At 37.2% G+C, this 21,008-nt stretch overlaps 1 protein-coding gene across 1 annotated transcript; it reads right to left on the bottom strand.

Annotated features, from left to right (window-relative positions):
- Positions 1-426: 426 nt before the first annotated feature.
- LOC124162652 (beta-alanine-activating enzyme) lies at positions 427-20,581 on the bottom strand. Its single transcript, XM_046539247.1, has 10 exons — positions 20,487-20,581; positions 16,764-17,572; positions 15,594-15,891; positions 8,470-8,642; positions 6,890-7,269; positions 5,538-5,764; positions 3,229-3,377; positions 1,999-2,162; positions 1,556-1,885; positions 427-980 (listed from the first exon to the last, which is right to left on the bottom strand). Exons 1-10 carry the CDS (start codon positions 20,579-20,581, stop codon positions 564-566), a joined length of 3,042 nt encoding a protein of 1,013 aa, XP_046395203.1. The 3' UTR covers positions 427-563.
- Positions 20,582-21,008: the final 427 nt, after the last annotated feature.

Raw genomic sequence — 21,008 nt, 5'->3', positions numbered from 1 at the left:
AGAAGGATGAGGAAAGCTAAGTGCTTCCACAAGGAACACAAGCGCAGAAATAAACGTAGTTGCCCAAAGAGAAACCCAGAATCACCAGGGACGCCACGCGAGTCCCTGGGGCAGGGCACTAGGGACCGCCGGGAGATGGAGTGCACTAGGGGGAGACCACAAGGCGGGGAGCACGGAAACACAAAAATTCTTGTATTATTTTGATAATTGAGCCAAAATTTTCATTTCATTGAACCAGATGAAGTGAGATGAAATGGAAAAGTTGCAAAAGAGATCCTTTGTAGCCTCATTAATAAAATTACTAACAATTACTAATTACTAATTTGTAAGTCATACCGAGCTGAACAATAGAATTGAGTGGCATCAAAAACTCTCCTTCACTGGTAGATGACCTGTAACAATAGTCTTTTAAAACAAATGCAAAAATTGAATTTAAACAATAACAATGAGAACAATAGTATTAACAAAAAATAATACAACAAACAATCACAGAGAAATATCATTATTGTCATGATGATATGATGAGATCCTCTTTGCAGATACGCTAATGATAAACACAGAATTTACGATATTGTGAAGCAATATAAAAAGTTATTGCGACATCCAAATACAATTTGATTGCATAAAACAGCTGGGGAAGAGAATATCTCACCATGAACTTTCACATCAGCTATCATAGTCCCATTTCGACAGTCAAGGATGTAGAGGTGACCGGCAGTAGAACAAACTGCCAGTAACTGAGTCATAACGTCAGCCACCGCACCACCTTCTTCATTTGAAGCAACTTGAAACTTCACAGGAAACTCAAATGGGGTCGCAAACACAGGCGAGTGCACTTCCTTTTTCCATACCGGAACTCCATCACTGCTTAAACAGTACACGTAATGGTCATGGCAACCAAATACTATCAGCCTCTCACTGCCAACTACTACAGTCGTAAAAGATGAAAACACATTCCCACCAGCTTGAAAACTCCAAACCTAAAAAGTAAATACATACAGCAGTCTTTTAATGCCTATTCTCAAGGATGGATTGATCTCTTTTTTTTCAGAAATTAAAGCCATTTTAAACATGGCATTTTGGTGTATTTTGCATTACTGCACACACTGACCTAACTAGACATATGCTATGGGGGGGATGGCATGGCCTGGGGTGGTGATCCCTCCCCCCCTGAGGCAAAAGGGGTCCCGGAAAATATTTGAAAAATGACATGCCTGGATGAGAGTTCATCATCATTTTGGCGCTTAAAAGTTAACATTACGCAGATGCAGTTATTATAAGTCAACACAAGACTATGGTTTTAAAAATTTTTTAAATTTGTCTGAGGCTTTGGGGGGGGGGGGGGTCTATCCCCTCATATCTCCCCCACAGTTACGCCACTGACTACACCCAAATAGGCCTTCCTCTGAAAATTCTGAAGCTTAGGACATTAACGTGGATTAAACTAGAGTTTTCTCGGAAACAGTTATTCTGGCTTTCAAGCAACTCAACAGTGCACACTCACACATAGGAAAATAGCCTTTCCTAGTGAACCTAAAAAGCAAAGATCACAAACCTTTTCCCCAAATTTTGCTGAAAAGCAGATCACCATTCCCTTTACAGAAGAAAACACAGCATAATGACCATAAACCAAAGGTGATGCAAAGATAGGTGCGTCTAGGCTATTCTTCCACAAAATTCTGCCATCTCTTTCAGTAAGACCAGCACACATTCCACTGAGTGAGGCACAAAGTACAATTCCTTGGGAGGTAGTTGATGATGAGGAGTCTTCCAATGAATATTTTCTATTTTCATCTCCTTCAGATAAATCAGGGGAGCCTTGGTATAAAGTAGGAGATGAATATATGGAACCAGAATGGAGTTTAACTTTCCAAATCAAATGACCCTAAAAGAGAAATTATAAGATTATATATATTCATCATATGATACATGTATTTATCAACTAAATGTATTGCAAATGCACATTTTAAAGACATTTTGAGATACTAATTATAATACCTTGAAATTAATACAGTACATAGAGCCACTGTATGAACCAAACGCTACACATGTGCCAGCATTCACTATTAAAGGAGAACTCTTCACCATTTCTTCAGCTCCAAATGACCACAAAACTTTTCCTTCTGGCATGCCAATGCAGTATAAATTGTGATCATAACAGCCTGGAAATTATTTAAAGAATACCTTCTGTTACTCCAGAATTTTACTCACAAATAAGCAGTGGCGCCGACTCCATGGGGCCTGGGGGGGCCCGAGCCCCCTCAAAAATTTGCTATGGGTGTAAGGAAAGAAGTGTCAGGCTTGTCGATTTTCCCCGGAGTGTCCAGATATCGCGATTCGAGTTCTCAGTGTTATTATGCTGATCATATAACTCTTCTAAAATGCTTAAAAAACTTAAAACTCACTACTTATAAAATTTCCTGGGGAAAGATCCCCGGTTTGGGCCCCCCCAATATTTTTTGTAAGTCGGCGTCCCTGCAAATAAGCCACTATTAGGAAAATTGTACACATGACAAATACCGTATTTCTCCGAATATAGTCCCCCCCCCCTAATTTTGAGGCTTCAGTTTCGGGAAAAATTAAAAAAATGCGTTTGAATATAGCCCCCCCCCCCCTTTACTTTTACCACAGGCATTTTTGGAAAAAAAGGGGGACTATATTCAGACATACATGGTAATTTAGTTATTTGTTCATTTGATACAAAGTTATTCCAATTACATTTTTAAGAAGACTCATACCTTACATTTGTCTGATCTTTTCCGTAGTCGCTCAAGACTTAAGCTATCATCTTGAACTTACCAGTGTATTTTCAGTAGACCATATTCAACATTTGACTGCATCTCAAATATGAAAATCTTACCTCAGTAGTTTCTCAATTGTTACTCCGAACATTTGAAGATCAGAGTTTATGTTTTAAAGGAGTTTTACATCACTAAAACAGACACTGTGCGACCAGTTAAGAAAGAGGGACATGTTTTCTCCAAAAGAAAATACACACAAGCTGTAATTCACATGCATCTTTACTTGATTACTCTTTCCTAAGCAAATGATTAAAATGAATTTGATGATTAGATTTACGGATAAAAAATTTTGTTGACAGAGGTTTTCATTCATTATCATTTCTTATTTTCCAATTCAACTTTTTACAAAAAACTTGATGATAGCTAGTAGGAATAAGGTTGAATTTGTGAACAGCCACAGATGGATAAGCGGGTGAAACCAACTTACCCACAAAAAGAAACTTTCCACATGGAGTAGAGCACACAGAAGATTCAATTCTATCTGGCAGCACACAGCGAAAAATTTCCTCTCCATTTTCAAGGTTGACAGCTGCCACAATACCAGAATGAGACCCGACCACAACTATGCATTTTGAACTGAAATAGTATACAAACAACATAAGTGTGTGAAAAAAATACCTGAGATCCAAATTATCAGCGTCATAGCTGCACTGTGGAGTGAGTGATGGCCCATATCTGCCTCTTCACTGAGTTCAAATTAGGCCTCACTATATACTCAGAGAGCCAATTAGGCATTGAAGTTCTTTTACAACTCTATTATGCAGAATTTCACACTAGGGCGCTACAAAGCATACTGTTCTGGGGTGCATCCCATCACCTTGGTGAAATTTTCAAATTGTAAAAACGAATTATAAGAATCATTACTTTCCATCAAATTAAATAGCCCTCCAAGCCCATTTTCCATTTCTTAAAAATCCTCCCACTCCCCTGCATATACTTATTCCAGCTTATTTTACATGTTATAAAAAACCTGATTCAGTTCTCCACTAATTCTGATATCCATTCTTATAACACAAGAAGGAAAAATGACCTGCATTGTTTCTGTATAAGAACCGAAAGGTTGAAATGTGGCCCAAATGAAATGGGAATCAGAATTTACAGTAAATTACCTAAGAAATTGAAAAATATGCAAAGTGCCAGTCTCCTCGAGGTAAAGACTTTTTACTGGAAAAAATGAATTACTCTGTAAATGAATTTATGAGTGATGACTCTATCGAGTCTTAAAGTATTTCTATTTCCATGTACAGTTTTTACCACATATGTAAACTTGCCTGTGTTTTTAACATTTATTTTTTTTAATCCATGTAATATGTATCTAAATTCCTCTTTTTTCTGACGTGCCATATATCGGTTATGTTTAATTATGTATCTGATCTATCATGGCAAATAAAGCATTATCATTATTATTATTCTGCACATAAAGTATACTACATCCAACGTGGAAGTGAATTGGAAGTACATATTATATAAGATCTGATGCTTTCCCGGTGAATATATTCGAAAAAGGCTATTCAGGCTTCCAGCCGGGTGGTCTCTCTCCATTCTGCCGACGTTTCGGAACACAGACTAGTTCCGAAACGTCGGCGGAATGGAGGGAGACCACCCGGCTGGAAGCCCAAGTAGCCTTTTTCGTACATTTTATATATACATATAAGATTCATGAAAACTTTCTCCTTGCTGGAGAAACGGCACCAAAGAGGGGACCGAAGATGTGGGTGAATAAAGACAATAATGAGTGAAAAAAAAGCCAAAGGCACCACCACTCTCTTCTCACACTTAGGAAGTGCTTTGTTATCTATCCTGATTCTCTGACCGACTCGTGTTGCAACAAAAATTTTTATCATCACTTTGTCAAAGAGTTTGGCTTTTTGGCCAAAAAATAGGTACAGACCTTAAACCGTCAAAATACACTTAAATACCAGAAATACAGACGTGCATTCCATCTTTCTCTCTTCTTTGACTTTGGTGTTTGATGCCCTCAACCAAAGCTCCTTAAAGTTTGATCAGCCAAACTTCAGATAACTCCCAGTCAAACCAATTTATGACTGGCCATGGGTAAATGAGATCCTTCACTCTGGAAATAAACTCATATACATATTTATGCTATTCACCGCTTTTGAGAGAATGCTAATATGTTGTATTAATATCAGTGGAGATTTTATCTCCACTTTGTATCCTTCAAGTACACACTGTAAGGCATGGAGGCCTACTGAACATTTTATTCCATGGTCATGTACAAATTGATCATTTCCAAGAACCAACCCTCTGTTGAAATTAGTTTGATGAAGGACGAGCTATAACACATTGCCCATTGCATTAAGAAAAAAAGCCAGCATTGATGGAAATTGATATTCACTGCAGGATAGCCACTAGCAGATGATAAATGACAGCCACCTGATCAGCATTCAATGTGCTAATGGCCATAAAAAACTTCTATGTGAGACATTCAGCCAGTAAAAGATATTTTGAGCTACCTATACTTTTTATACAACCATTTTCTCACAAAGCCATAAATTGTGGGGTTGAAAACTGCAAAAATTTTTCCACATTTCCCCTCCAGTTAAAGAAAATAATTAAGTTGCTAGAAATCCTTGATAACAATTTCATGGTCTGCAACATTTTTAAGGGAATGGCTCAGAAAAAATTTCGAATTTTAACTTAATTTAAAATAAATTTATGATGCATATTATGCGAGCAGATTTAACAAGCTAAAGTATGCAAATCAATCAAACTCACTCTGCATACTGTAGCACAACAGGAGAGGCATCCACACACTTCAATAAATCATACTTCCACCTCTCGGCTACCACAGGAGTCTCTCCCGCTTTGAGGAGAGTGGGAACTTTCCTGAGAGATGGCTTTACTCTCAGCACTTTGCCACGTGTATATTCAGAGCAATGATAAATATTTTCTTTGGATTTTACATTTTCCTCTTCATAACCACCACTGTCAACTGTATCTACCTATAAATGACCAAAAAAAATTAAGTCATAACAATTCTATAAACTATTCAGGAAAAAATAATAGTTGAATGTTTTTTTTTTTTTAACTCTAGGAGGATATGCATTATGCACCACCTAGAAGGATGGGTACGGGTCATTTCAGCACTGCATATCAATGGCTAAGTTCTAACAACAGGTATCTCAAAAATAGCAACTTTTCAGGAGTGCAAAAATACTATTATTTTTTTTACTTGTGCAATGAAATTAAAAACGAAAAGTTCATAAAACTGAAAAAGAGGCATTCATTTGCTAACTGTTGTTTTTTGCTTGTGTTTTATTTTTTTAATGTTATTACACTTTCTTTAAGATAAAATTTATGTCTCAAACTGGCCGAATTTGAGATACCTACGTGTTGTTAGAACTTAGCCATCGATATAGATCCTCATTGCAGGGTGGGGGTGGATAAGCTCCCATCCCATATGCTCATTGTGAGGCGGGATCAGTCCATTATTAATTTTTACATAAGGCTACCATGGCACTAAAATTACAACTTATGGTGGTGATGTTCATGATTTTGAAGTCCACCCTAGACGACGTCACCACTACATGTGTCATCACTGGCAATCAATGTCAACACTGGTTTAAAATCTTAAAATAGTTTTGATGCAGCTCTACACTCAATGCCATTATCATAAAAATTATAATAAAATAGTAAAACATAAAATTCAAAATCATTAATTAATAATTATAATAATAACAAAATTAAGGATGGGTCAGTTCCATTTACTCATTGATTCCCATTGAGGTTTAGTTCCTAGGATCGGTCCTCTGGCCCAGTTACAGCTCCAGTTCTAAATGTTTTATTTTCATTGCTTGATTCTCAATATCCTTTGATGACTTTATATTACATTTCAAAGTAAATCACAAGTAGTTGGATAAATGTAAATGAAATGTAAAGAAGTTCTCAAGTGGATTTCCCACACACTATTTTGGTTATGAATCTCATTTTCTATAGTTCCGATTCGAGTTAAAACCTCCGGAAGCACTGGACGTCAGAACCAAAGAATTGAAATCACCAAAATAAAATACCTAGTTTACCAAATTGGTTTAAGCTGTTATGACTAAAAATCTGCAGGTAAGACTTACGGCGTGAACTATTTCAGCTTCAGTGAATGAACTGCTAGCAGCTCCCTGTACCTCTTCACTTAATTCTGACATTTCAATGCAACAACAGGCTTCTTCGAAAGTCCCATTTATTAATTTTACAAGAAGCATGGGTGGCATGACACAATTCATACATTCTTCAAGTTCTGCAATGAGCCGAAGAGCTAGTAATGAATCACCACCACTCAAGAGAAACTTATCGGATGGGGATGGTTCACATGTCATCATCAAATACTTCATCCATAAAGTTTTAAAATTAACCAGCAACTCATCAGGTTCCTTTGAAATTTTTCTGCCGCTGGTTATAACTTCGTTATAAAAATTCCTTAGCCTCCCTAATAAATGTCTCCTATCAACCTTTCCTGAAAAAATAATACACATTATTTAGATACAAACTTAAATGAGAACATTTAAAAAATGATATTTTTATGGACATTCATAGCATTACTAAAGAATCACAACAGTACTATGTATGGTATGACATTCAAATTATACCACAGACAGGGCTAGCTGCAGCCTATCAACCGTACTGGAAAAGATAATGACACATATTGTCATATAAGCCATCATCAGCAAGCCACCCCTGAAACACCTTCGCCTACGCCAATCTCCGTCTAGTAACCTTCTCAAGATGTATTTTGACGAGTGAGCCAAACCTCATTCAATATGTATTTCCAATAATTGTCATTAAATGGACTTTACTTAAGAATGGGTGTGTATTTCTTTATGATGACTGCCCCTGCAGTATGAGATTCCCGTCTATTTGAGCTACGCATCATACCCTTAATTGTTGTCGCTACTCAGGTACGCAACAATATCACAGAATTTTCAAAGAGTTAGATGTACAATTTACTGGCATCACTCAATCATAAGTAACATGGCAACAGTGGTAAATTTAGGTAGGTTTTTGGGAGGTGGGTAGTTCACTACTTTCCAAATGGCTTGGTGGCATGCAATATCTCTTGGCAAAAATGTGTTTGAGGTCTGTTATGCTTACAAATTTCTGGCAAGTAGCCTTTCAATACTCATTTATTATTATTAAGCATAGTTTGTTAACCTGGTGAAGAAACTTTCATTGGAGAGCCATCTTAAAAAAGTTTTAAAGACAGTTCGCCTCTCTCTTGCCATTTTTTTCAATATTTCCAGAAAATACAGAGGGGCAGCCACCCCCTGCCCTTAATCCACCACTACAGGGCAAAATTCAGTTGGGTTTTGCATCTTTGATTAGAAATATTTCAGGAAGAAGTACATTGGCTATTTCATTAGAATGAATTATTTTCTGAAGCAAGATATAATATGGCTGATGGCTTCGGCTGGTCTCATCTATGATTTCACTCAGTTCTCATATCATAGATCATACCCTCTCTTTATTCTCTCTCCACATTTCTAAACCCAGGAAAAATAATGCCCCTCAGGAGTAAAAATTTTTTTCACTTACCAAAATCTCACTGAAATGTAACCATTTCATAAACAACATCACAGGCAAACCTACATTAAATTTGAGCATCCCAACACATTCATAGCAAAATATAATCAGTTTATAACATATCATGAAATATTACCATGGTCAGTCAGAGGAAGGTCATCAAGTAGAAGAATGACATCAGGCCATGAGTTAGATGGTAACACCCTGGTAAGCTGAGATGCTAAATTTTCAATAAATTTCTTCTTAACATGTTCATCTTCAAGAAAAACTTTTTTGTTCGAAGGTTTGACAAAGAGTCCCAGTTTCCCCCTGAAAAGTAATCATGAGTCATGATTCATCAATTCCTTTGCATAATTCTGAACATATTAGCCAACTTCAACAATAGACTATGATTCTCAAATTTTTTTCGTATCATCTACCAATATATTTGAGGTTCCTTTGGCATTTTTCAGAAGAATGGCCATAGTACACTCGCAAAAAGCCCTGACCTTATGAGGCCACTCTACAGGGTATTAATACATACAGTGGAACCTCGTTAAAGCGAGTGCGGGCTATAGCGACACCCCCGCTATTACGAGATATAGCCGATGCACCGTCAATTGACCCTATAATGAGCGTGTTAAAAAATTCGTTTTTACGAGACCCTTTCGGTGTTGGCTCTCGCAATAGCGAGGGTTTCACCGCCGAAAGACTTTCATCAAGACTCCTTAACCTCAATAATTGCTAGCGATCTGTTAGAAATGAAGTTAATGGAGTGCTCAGTCTCAAATTTATGTGGTAAACTGTCGTTCGATAAATATAATGATTGACGAAACAATGCTTTGCATGATTTTTATTCAGTGCGGCGCATATAAATTGTTTGAATAGTTAGTCGTCATTTGAGTAAGGAAATTTAGGGATGCAGAAAAACATCGCCTTTCGTCTGGATTTATGCTTACGTTTATCGCATAGATGTTTATCTGTCGCCGCACTACTCCTGTTCCTGTATATCTGTTCGCAACAGGTATATTGGCTATTATTTGCTCCACCTCCGGTAAAGCGACAATTCGCTATAGCGAATGTTTATTAGTGAACCGTGGGGTGTCGTTATATCGAGGTTGCACTGTATATGCCTGAGTTTTGGCTTTTGCCGAGAGAACTTGCTCTGCGTATCTCAGATTTTCTAACAATACAGGATGAATTCTCTATTGTGACCAAAAATCTTGTGTTACTTGAAAATTAATCTGTTGTTTTTAATACATATTTTTACTTACAAAATCCTCACAGGGCAAAACTTGAATTTTAATTACAACCTCCAGATTCACATCTCTTCATAAACTATCATCTGCCTTTGGAATTTTAGCAATTTAACCCTTACATCTTCAGTAAATGCTGGGTGCATGACAATGGAGGCTAAGTACAACACATTGAGGTATCTTGATACCTATTACAACCTTTCTAGCCTTCTTTTCATTTCTATTCCATCCTGGAACAATCCCCAAGATGAATACTTTTTATAATTCATAAAAAAATAAGGAAATGTATAAGATTAAGGAAAATTGAGATTTTGTCGTGTTTGATATGAGGCTACAGCCACTGCCACACAGTTTATAGCCCATTCAAAATCAAACTATAACAGGGAAAGATAACCTTAGTCACTAACAGTTGTTTTTGCCGTAGTCAACTGCAATGCCTGACATAGAAACACGAAGAAACCCAATATAATAATAAGCAACAGTAAAGTAGGCAATTCTCTTTCAAGCTAAAAAAAAAATAATGAGATTGACAAGGTTCAAATATTATATAATGAAGCTGAGTTAGCCTGTGGATTCTTAACTAATTCAACTACAGCAAAATAATTCATCTGCACTTCCAACTTCCAAAAACATATTTTATGGCCAATGCGACCCTTTTATATCGACATATATAAGCAATACTTTCCTGTATCAGCTGCAAATCTACTTAAAAGGCAGTAGCTTTTCCCAACAATTTCTAACTGAGAAGGTCAACGCAGTGAATAGCTCTTGCTAGAGAAAAATGCTAAGGCAGATATGGCAGGCAATCATGAGGGCAAAGGAAATTTAGAAGACAGAAACTGCACTGAAGGATTACTGATTGGAGCAGTTGAGAGATCCATGGATATATCAGGACAAAAGCCACAACCCAGAAAGGGATTCTTCATTCTGAGCAAAAAAAATTACTAACTGGGGTCAACACACCACTTGCAAGACAACCACCTTATATCACTGTTACTAGCTACACATCACATTGGCTACCATGGGTGTGTTAAGTAATTTTTTGCATGAGTTTGAAAACTGATAATGAGTGCTCCCTGATTAACTTGTCCCTTAATCCTTTTAGAGCAGCAGGCCGATATATCAGCTTTTGCAAATCGGGCAAAAAGTGCGGCGGGCCAATAGCCCGGGCTCTTACATAGTACGTTATTTCATCTACATCTACATAATACCCCGCAAGCCACCTAAAAGGTGTAGCAGGGGTTGTTGCGACACCAGCCGTTCTTACATAAACAGGAAGTACTCAAAGAAAATTAGGACTAGCATTTATGCCCTTTATGGTTCGGGGGAAAAACGAATTACCATATCTATCCGTTCGGCAAAACATCTCTATTATTTAATTTGCTATAACTTATTACATTGATATATTTTATTTCAGTAAACTTAAAAATATTTTGTCAATATTAATCAGTTTAACCTCAATAATTAAAAAATGCCTATGGATATTGTAACCGGTGCATTCTGCCCGCTTACATAGTGGCGCATGAGACGGGAGTGCGAGGTAAAGGAAGGCCGTTTTTTTTTTTCTTTTGATATGTGTCCGTGTGAATGTGTGCGTGAGTGTCATGAATCATTGAGTCCCCATTTGATGTTTCCCTATTTTCCTCCCCACAATGTGTAATGCTTTCCCCCCCCCCCCCCTAAAGTGTGTGCAAGTCGAACTCTTAAGACGAAGAAGAAGAAGAGCGTGGTTTCCCCCCCCCCCCCTCGTGTCCTTGGTGAAGTGACCGTCCAGCCCCAAGTGCATCATCCTTTTTTTTCCCCTGACCCCTCCCTCCCTGGTGTTTCCTCCCCTCATTGGCTATATAACGTGGTGCACCGGAGGAAAAAGGGCTTAGATGATTTTCTTTTTTGGCGATTCCAAGCAACAAAAAACGCTCCCAAGAGTAGGCGGAGTTTGGGGAGGCAGAGAAAAAAGTTGGTGGAGAGATCCCGAGAGAGAGAGAGGGTGCCCAATACGAGTAGGAGTTGCAAGGTAGACTCGTGGTGCTGATGAAAGGATCTCCCAACTGTCGCAGAGAGGCCATATCCCACTCGTGAACCTGCCGGAGTTGACGCAGAGCAGCCTACGCCGCGGAACGGAATCGCCACGATCAGCAGATCGAGAGCCCCGAAAATTCAACAAACTGTAAGAGAAAAAGCCACGAAATCCCATTCTTCCCCCCCCCCCTCAAGGAACAGAAGAAAATTCCCACTTCACCAAGTCAAGAAGAGAATTCATTATAAACGTTTGTAAAATTTCCCCCCCGCACAAATAGAGAAGAGGACAGTACTACCCCATTACCGTGTGAATTTCAGTGCAATATCTATTTCGTTGTTTCATATTTCCATTCCCCCGTTTCTTTTTGTTTTTTATTTATTGGTCCCCTTTTCTTGTGGTTTTTGTATGGGTTATGAATGTGAAAACGTGTAGCGTGATTTTTTTTTTGGGTTTAGGTTAAAGACTGAAATTTTTCTGTTGTGCAGCATAGTGAATTATGCGTTGTATTTCATTGAATTCAAGGAGAAGAAGTTAATTGTTACTTTTGCCATTGATTTGCTTGTATTTGTAAATGATCATATTTAAACTCATTAAATTTATGTTGAGCGAACTACGCAGTCGAACGGCTTTCTTTATCCGAAAGCTCCTGTCTCAGGTCTCATCACCCCTAAACTTCCCCTCCTACCCTTTCCCAAAATCCCATTCCCTCGCCCCAGGTGCACAGAATATCCCCGCTACACCTCTGACCTCCCCTTTTGCCCTCCAATCTCCCCTTCCCCCGAATGTGCCCCGCGCCGTGGGGTTACAATATGTAATAAAATAGCTTTGTATTGTTTTTCTTCCTAGTTGCTACATTTTATGTAAATACCCTCCGCATTTCTCCCCAATACCCAGGGAAGAAGGAGAACACTAAGAGAATTAAATGAATGATTACAGAGCTGAGGTATTGGAGGCATGAGCATTTACCACCTATGATACATAAGTTATATCTTTTGCCTAGTCATTATCTTGGGTTATGAGGATTACAGTTAAAATTGCACTGCACATCATTTGGGTTTTTACAGCTACTTTTAAACCCCTTAAATATCATGCGTAGGTGGCAACTCAAAGTCATGCCCAATCTCAAAAAAGTAGACCCCACCTCAAAGAAGATGGTGATCAGTGAAGCTCATGTATTTTACTTCTCTCTTACTTTTCATTCCCTATGAGCACCACTTAAAAACTGACAGCTTAAAAATATGTACGGAGGTATGTTCACCTCAAACTAAATACCCTACCATTGTGTTGGGTGCGGAATATCGTCAGCCCTAGCCTTTTCTAAGCGCCGGACAAGTGCGGTTAGGCCCGTCTTGAGTCTCTACGAAATCCCATGGAACGTCCACCCCGAAAGGCGAGAGAAGGGGAAAGCCATTGTTTTGTATCGGGTGCTACGGACTGAGCGGTCGGTCGCCAGCGTCACAAAGGTAGAGGTTTTCCCGGTTCTTTTGGAGATAATCATTTTCGCGACTTTCTGAAAGCATAGAACCTCTAACAATGACAGCATGAACGAGATGTATGATTTCCTCCCGCTGCATTTTGTTCCCAAAGCAATAAAACCGAAGCAAGGCATCACAGCGAAATAGAAAGAGTGTAATGAAGGCTCAGAAGATAAATTCGAAACAGTTGCAAAAAAACTATGAAATACCGAATTTTTTCCGTTTCTTGTAACTGAATGCTTTCATTCTGGGCTTATAAGAAGAGTAAATAAATTATTTCATCGTTTTCATATCTAAAAGCACGTCTTATTTGTTCACTTTGAAGGTATTTACGTGACAGTAAATAAATATCGAAGAAAATAAAACGTGTAATACGTTGTTGCATATGCAAAAGGGGATTAATTAATAGCTAAAAATTGCATTCTGGGCTTATAATAAGAGTAAGTGTATAAATTATTTCATTGTATCCATTTTGCACATTTTGAAGGTATTTTAGGTGACAATAAATAAATACAGAAGAAAATAAAATGTGTAATGTGTGGTTGCATACGCAAAAGGGGATTAATTAATTAATTACTAAATATCGGTGCATAGGTTTTACAAAATTTATAGCAATTCATCATTTTCAACTATACCAAAGAAGTGTGCATTAATTTTAACATGATTGGATCGATTTAATTTTTACGAAAATTGACGCCCACTGGGAAGAAACGGCAAATTTCACGATAGGGACCTGTGTTAAGGGACCTTTTTCTCATTAACTTTAACAAGATTAAACTTGGAAAATTGTAAATACCATAGGCATTTTTTGCAAAGTGAATATGTAAACATCTTCAGCTCCATTATTTTACAACTTGATGATATGCAATACTGTTATATGTCCAACGCAGAGGTGTCATTGTGCCAGAATGCCATTCTGGCACTGGTTAACAAAAGACATAATAGTCAAATAACATTTTTAACAATTTTGCTGCCTCAAATTTACTAATATATATACATTGGTAACAAAAACAAAAAAATTGTAATAAAATTTAAATAATAACTTGTAATAAAAGAACAAACACAGTAATATTTCACTTCTTAAAAAAAGATAAGGGAGGTGCGTTCTGGCACTGATAATTTTGCCCTAACGTCACTCGTTCAAGGAATAATAAATTAGTACTATGAAGAATAAACTTAAATAGTAGTTTGAAATGGAAAGAGGAAATGAAAGTTCATGAAAATCTGATTAAAATATATACTTTTAAGAAACACTTTTTACTTGTAAAAAGAAAAGGAGTAATTCATCAATTTTTGTGGTCAAAAAAGAGTTAATGCAAAGAACACTTCCTTACTAATTGATTAAAAAAATGTTTGGAGCTTGAGTGTCAGCATTCTCAGATGCTCACAATCCAGTTTCCAGAAAACATCTGTTTTTGACAGATGTCATAACCCTTTCAGCAATTCATATGTGTTTATATGCGAATATATTTTTCAGTAATGAATTACCCCAAGGCATTTAATTATTTCGGAATACAACAATTAAAGAGATCATTAAAGAATTAGTATACTTTGAGCACTACTAAAACATAAAACTTTTTAAAATTAAATACTTAACATAAAAAATTTTTTAACTTCATACTATCAGATAGGAGTTATTTCAATAAAATAATTGACGCTATGCTCGACAAAGGAAGTCTTGATGAGGTACATGATAGCTTTTTGAAATTACATTTTGATGTTATTGGATATTATTTAATTAACACAGTAAATACATCATTGGAAACAGGGATAGCTCCAAGTAAAGGGAAAACATCTAATATAATTCCAATTATAAAAGTACCAGGGAATAAGAATATGGAGGAATTTCATATCATAAATAAGTTAAGTGCTAGACTTGTGGAAAAAATAGTATGTTCAATTGATGGAGTTCATTGTTAAACATAATATCTTAACAGTATATCAATCTGGTTGGCAAATAGGCTATAGCTGCGAAAGTGCTCGTCAGTAAGTGCTACTCTAATGGAAGGAAATTATGGATAGTGGTGAAATGGTAGGTGTGGTGTTTAAAGACCTGAAAAGCTTTTGTGTATTGAATTGCTTATGTATGAAAAGTCAAAATTATTTGAAGTGCCCTACCCCAGTGGTGTAGCCATGGGGTTACAATCCCAATTGAGCCTTTGAAAGAGGTACCAAAAATATATTTTAATAAATACTCGTACAAAATTACTGCTTTTGAGTCCTAAAGCTAACGTTTTCAATATCAAAATTCCCAAAAATTTCCTGGACTCCCCTGTGCCCTGGGGAGTTTTCCATGCACCATGGAAGAGCGCCAAGTTCTACCGTAAACCCCACATTTCAAAATCATGGCTGCGCTACTGCCCTACCTACTGCACTAGCTCTGACATGAATGGAAGGCATGTGCGCTGCTCTCTTACAAAGTGCATAGTGCACCTAAGGCGAATGGAAAGCAGTCAAAGTCACCATTTTTATTGTTCTCATGATTTCCTCACACACAGGGTTTATTATACATGATTCCTATTGGATTTACCTGAGATCTTCCTTGCAACACCAAACGCAGCAGGCAGATTCAACAGATATTGATTCTGCACCATATTTCCACACAAATGCAACTGCCGACGATTCAACGGATCGAATTAAGATCCACTGCCCAAATCTTTTGACAGCTCCGTCCTTGCGCCTTTTATAAAAAATTTTCAAAGATGAGTTTGAATCACTGCCACGACTCTGTACGTAAACAATGTCCCCTGTTGCTCTGTAAGTCAAACCACCTTTCCTTAAAGTACCAACTGCTTCATTGTCCAGCAAACACACTCGTGAGTCACTCCCTAGAATGTAAAAAAAAAAATAAAAGGGTATTTATAAAATACGTAAAATTATTTTAGCCCAACAGAAATTTAAAACAAACAACATATTTTCTACAAGTATACATGTAAAGCATCAAGCTAGGCACTTCCCACACACTGGAATTTCTAATAGGAATGGGTTGGTTTGGCTTCTTGGTTCTTCAACTAATAACCAGAGTCAGAACGAAAGCTAAAAGAAATCATTACCAAAATAATTGGTAGAAATAAAAGAAGAAAAAAATCTTTTAGAGTGAAAAAGTTTCTCAAGCATAATTTACACGAGAGTGAAATCATGGAATAAGTCCCTCAAGAGATAACTTGTATTAGGCGGCTTTTATAACTAGGCAACAAGAATCATAAATGCCGCTACACACGGCCAATGATCATGCTGCATGATCATGAGAATGAAATCATTCACCATGTATAATGGAAAAATTTATGAATGAACCGTCATGCACATGATCATGCAGTGAAAATTAGAACATGTTCTATTTTGCTTGCATGATCCTGTGAATGATCTTATGATCATTCACCATGCATAACGGCCTTAATAGTTTCTGAAAATTAAGCATTGAAAATAAAAAATTGACAAACAAACAGAACCAAGAACAGATTTCAGGAGCTCAATTGCAATCAGAATCAACAAAAAAGGGCAACCAGCACATCTTTAATTTCTATGTATTCTCATTCCTTTAAGATGTACTATAAGAAAATCTATGGTATGTAGTTGCATCATAAAGATCCAAAATGAGCAGCAACTGTTGTAACTGTATGTGAAGTAATCAAGGTGGTAAAGAGGACATCACAGATCAAAGAAAGAACTAAAATTATGTTCATACAGACATAATGCATACCAATATAAAGTTCCCCTTCACCATCATGAATAGCGTGACCACTACAATTCCTGACTTCCAAAATCGTTTGCTCCATTGGTGTACCCAAAGAAACCTTAGGGATGAAATCAACAGTAATTGGCTTTGACTTTTCCTTAACCTTTACGGGCTGGTTATCAGATTGCACATTACTTTTCAAAACACTATCCACTGGATCACTCGATAAGACTCCTCTTTCACAAATATTTTCAGTTAATAGTGACTCATTAACTGTGCCTAAACTCATCACTTTATACTCATCTAATTTTAACATCTTTTTCTTCGATTCCGTTTCCAAGGCTAAATCAGTTTCATGAGAAGCTCTGCGCTTAACCAGATTTTTAGACTCTTTATCTAACAAGACCTCTGCAATGGAGGCCCAACAGGACACTTCAGTGATTCCATAAAGGGAAAACACTTTTGTTCCTCTCCCAAACTTGGCCGTCCACTTTTCCAAGATCTCGATTGAAGGGCATGGCTCTCCACCAAGACATAAAACTTTCAAGAGTTGATTCCCTTCACTGATGGTATTTGCAGTTGACTGATCACTACCGAGAAGGCAAGCAGCGTACGACGGAGTGAGAGAAAGTACAGATACTGGAGCACAGGGTCTCGGCCTCCTGAACAGAAACTGAAAGAGGTGTGGTCCAGGAGCTGTCCGAATGCATTCTGGAGTAATAAGCAGGCATGCACCAGATGTAAGAGTAATGAAAGTTTCCACAACACTGGGATCAAAAGTAATGGGTGATGATAAAAACACTGTATCACTGGGTCCCATTCCAAGAGTATTCCTGAAATAGTAATACAAATCAAAAATATGATTCCGGAAAAGTTTGTCATCTAAGATTTTCTTTAATTATTTAAGATCAACACATGCATCATCATGTACAAAGTGACAAAATGGTGAAATGTGGAGTGGCTCAGGGGAATGTCACTCCCCAAACAAACAGGAAATGTGCAAGAAATTGCAATCATAATAACCAGTGATTCAAGACGTAGAAAATCAAGAAAACATGTACAAAATTCTAGTCATATTTATGATAGAAAAAGGATGCTACATCTATTATTTGCTTGCATTCCTCCACCTGATGAGCATCTATGTTTTGGACAATTCGTTTTAAGAAAGCATTACTTCCTGGAAAATGAAAAATGTACTTCTTAAAAATAAGGTAACAGCATTTTCTGAACACGTCAAAAGAAAAGTCCAGCAGTTTTTCATTATAAAGCAAACATACAAAGATAAAATCAATGTATTAATGATTTAGTACCAAAATCAACTGTTAAAATTCTAATTAAAGCAGCATCACCATGATGTACTCTCTCATCATTATGAAGAAAGCGCATGGAAAATGATAAAATGCAGCACCACATTACATAACTAGTATAAAATCATGCAAACTAATCATTGTGAATAAACCACATTGCTATTATTCGTTGCTCTTTTTTCCATTAGATAGACATTGAGCATCCAATAAATTTTTCATCCATTGCATTTTCCCTCTAGTCCTATGCAGTGGCGTAACTATGAGGGGGTTATATCCCCCCAAAGCCTAAGACATATTTTATATATTATAATGTTAATGTTTTCCCTGTTGTGATGATTTACCGTGGAATTACGAGTGATACCTAAATTTGAAGTCCCAAAATGATGAACAATGTATTTCCAGGCATGTCATTTTTCAGAATTTTTCCCGTTTCCCGCTGGGGGGGTCGCTCCCCCAGGCCACCATCCCTCCCTAAAGCATATTCCTATTGTCACCACTGTTCCTATGAAAGTATTTCTTTTCTTTTCTTTCATATAATTGCCATTTTCTTCATTAATATATACACATTTCTTTATGAGCAGGAATTAATCAGAACTACCTGCATAACATGTGGTATAAGAAGCAGGATAATAATAAAATTCAATGGATTTGGTGCATGGCATTCTTCCATTCGGTACTAGGGAAGTATAAATATTTGAAAGAAGAAAAAATTGAGGAAATAAAATTAAATACCAGCACAGACATTTTTAAGTCATCAGATACCAGCCTAATTGTCAGCAAGTAAAACAGTTTAAGAATTCACTCAGCATTTCAGAGCAGGAATCAGACAAAGTTATACACTAAACTCACGACATAAAGATGTATTTAGGCTGATATCAACCAGCATAAGAATGAAGATAAGTTCATTAACTGATGTCTGCAGAGGCAAGTCTGATGCCATCGCTGACAGAAAATGAAAATTTCCAGAGGGCTATGATTTCATGAGAAATCCTGATTAAAAGATAAATGCATTCCTTGCTATAAATCTACATCTACACTACACCGCAATCTGCGTAAGAGGTGTGTGGCAGGGGGTGATAGGACACCAGCCATTTGCACATTAAAAGGAAACGCTCCAACGAAATTACAGTCCAGCCGGCGAGAGTTGTCCGATGGCACTTTAAAAGGAGGGGTGGAGAACCCTACGCCAACATGGTTTGCAACCAATCGCTGTCCCCAAATGCACCTCACACCCTTGCCTAGTCATGCAACTTTGTCACATGCATATGAAGCACTGAAACAAGCCTGAACCACCAAAACAAGCCCTTTCTGCGAATCGCCAAAACAAAGGATTCTTCCTTCGGATCCTTCATGCTCGTCGTCCCTTCTGGCTGCTTTGTTGGCGGAACTCTTTTGTTTACATGTGATGTGGGCGTTTCCCTTTCTTACCTGGCAACCTTGCCCCCTACCCCTTCTAGCTGTCTACGGACAACTCTCAGCAGCCGGACTGTACGAATGTCCTTTATTAAAGTCCTTTATGGTTAGGGGAAAAAGGAATTCGCACATCTATCCATTTGAAAAAATATCTCTCTTAATTTATCACTTCTGTCGGACCAGAAAATATAGTAGGGCTTTAATATTATGTTCAAGGGGCTGGTCTTGCTACGAAATCAATCTGATCGTTAGTATGAAGAGTTATACTCACAATCTAACTCTACATTTTATAAATTTTGCTCTTTGTCACCAACTGCGTATCCTTGAATTAATCTTAACGTTCCATAAGGAATTGGCAAATGGCCAAGCAAACCCCCTGAATTGTAATGCTTTCAGAGTAGATGACACCTTATGACCCCAGGTGATAAGACCAGCAGAGAGGTTACATCTCAAGTCACCATATTGTACGATAATTACATAAACACTACAAATATTCCACTACCTGCAAGAAAATGACTATTAAAAAATTCATGAATCACATAGACATGTCAGGCAAGACTCTGTAAACATATGAAGTTATGTAAAGTAATATAAGTTTTAGTACAAGTGTATACATATGATATTAGATTAAGTTTAAATTATCACTGTAATGCATACTGAAAATTGAAAGGAATAGAAAGAAAATGAGTGAATCCAAAGAAAATGTTAATCATTAAAACTATAAATAGCTTGAAGTAGCACTTGTGGATAAAAAATGGACATCAAAAAAGGACAACACAAAATGACAGAGAAAGTGCAGACATTCTCAATTGTTTGCAAAGAAAACAATTGAGAATGTATGCATGTGAAAACATCTTCAAGGTAACTATGTATTTCACAAATAATTAAGCTATTTTCATTAATGTTCTGAGATATATTTCTAACTTGCAAAAAGAATTCGTTATATATTAAGAGTGCTAATGTAATACAGGGTCAGTTCTCCTACCCACTTATGTTTTAACTGTTAAAGAAGAAATAGAAAAAAAACCTGAGCTGGAGAATATTTGGCACAATGCAACAGTGAGGCACTCGAACGACTTTTGGTGTCCCAGTGGTCCCAGATGTTTGAATAGCATAAGCCATGGAATAATTGTCTTTGCAGAAGGAGTCAACGTCAGGCACATTACGGCGCAAGACCGAGACGTATTTATTTTGAATAAGTAACTGTCTCAGCACAATCCAATCCTTCAGATTTTGCCTAATATTATCAGTTAATAGGATCCGTACTTTTAATTTGTCCAATAACTGCATATGCGATTCGGAACCGTTTTTCATATTCAGCACAACATATGCACATTTCGAACACATGATTCTGCAATAGAAGTGTGAATTATTAATAACCCTGGAGACGCCTATCACGAAGGAAAATGAGTAAAACAAAGCTTAAATCCATGAAAAGAAGATAATTTAAAAAATTTGCTCAGTACCCCAATACTAATGCTGGGAAAAGTAAGAGCGAGTCCAGTTGTAAACCAACATATTCATACTCCGCGTTTAATGAGAGAAGTTC

This window comes from Ischnura elegans, chromosome 7, assembly GCF_921293095.1.
Source record: "Ischnura elegans chromosome 7, ioIscEleg1.1, whole genome shotgun sequence".
Taxonomy (NCBI): Eukaryota; Metazoa; Arthropoda; class Insecta; order Odonata; family Coenagrionidae; genus Ischnura; species Ischnura elegans.
Note: the sequence above shows the minus strand (reverse complement) of the source record. Positions and strands in the feature narration are given on the sequence as shown.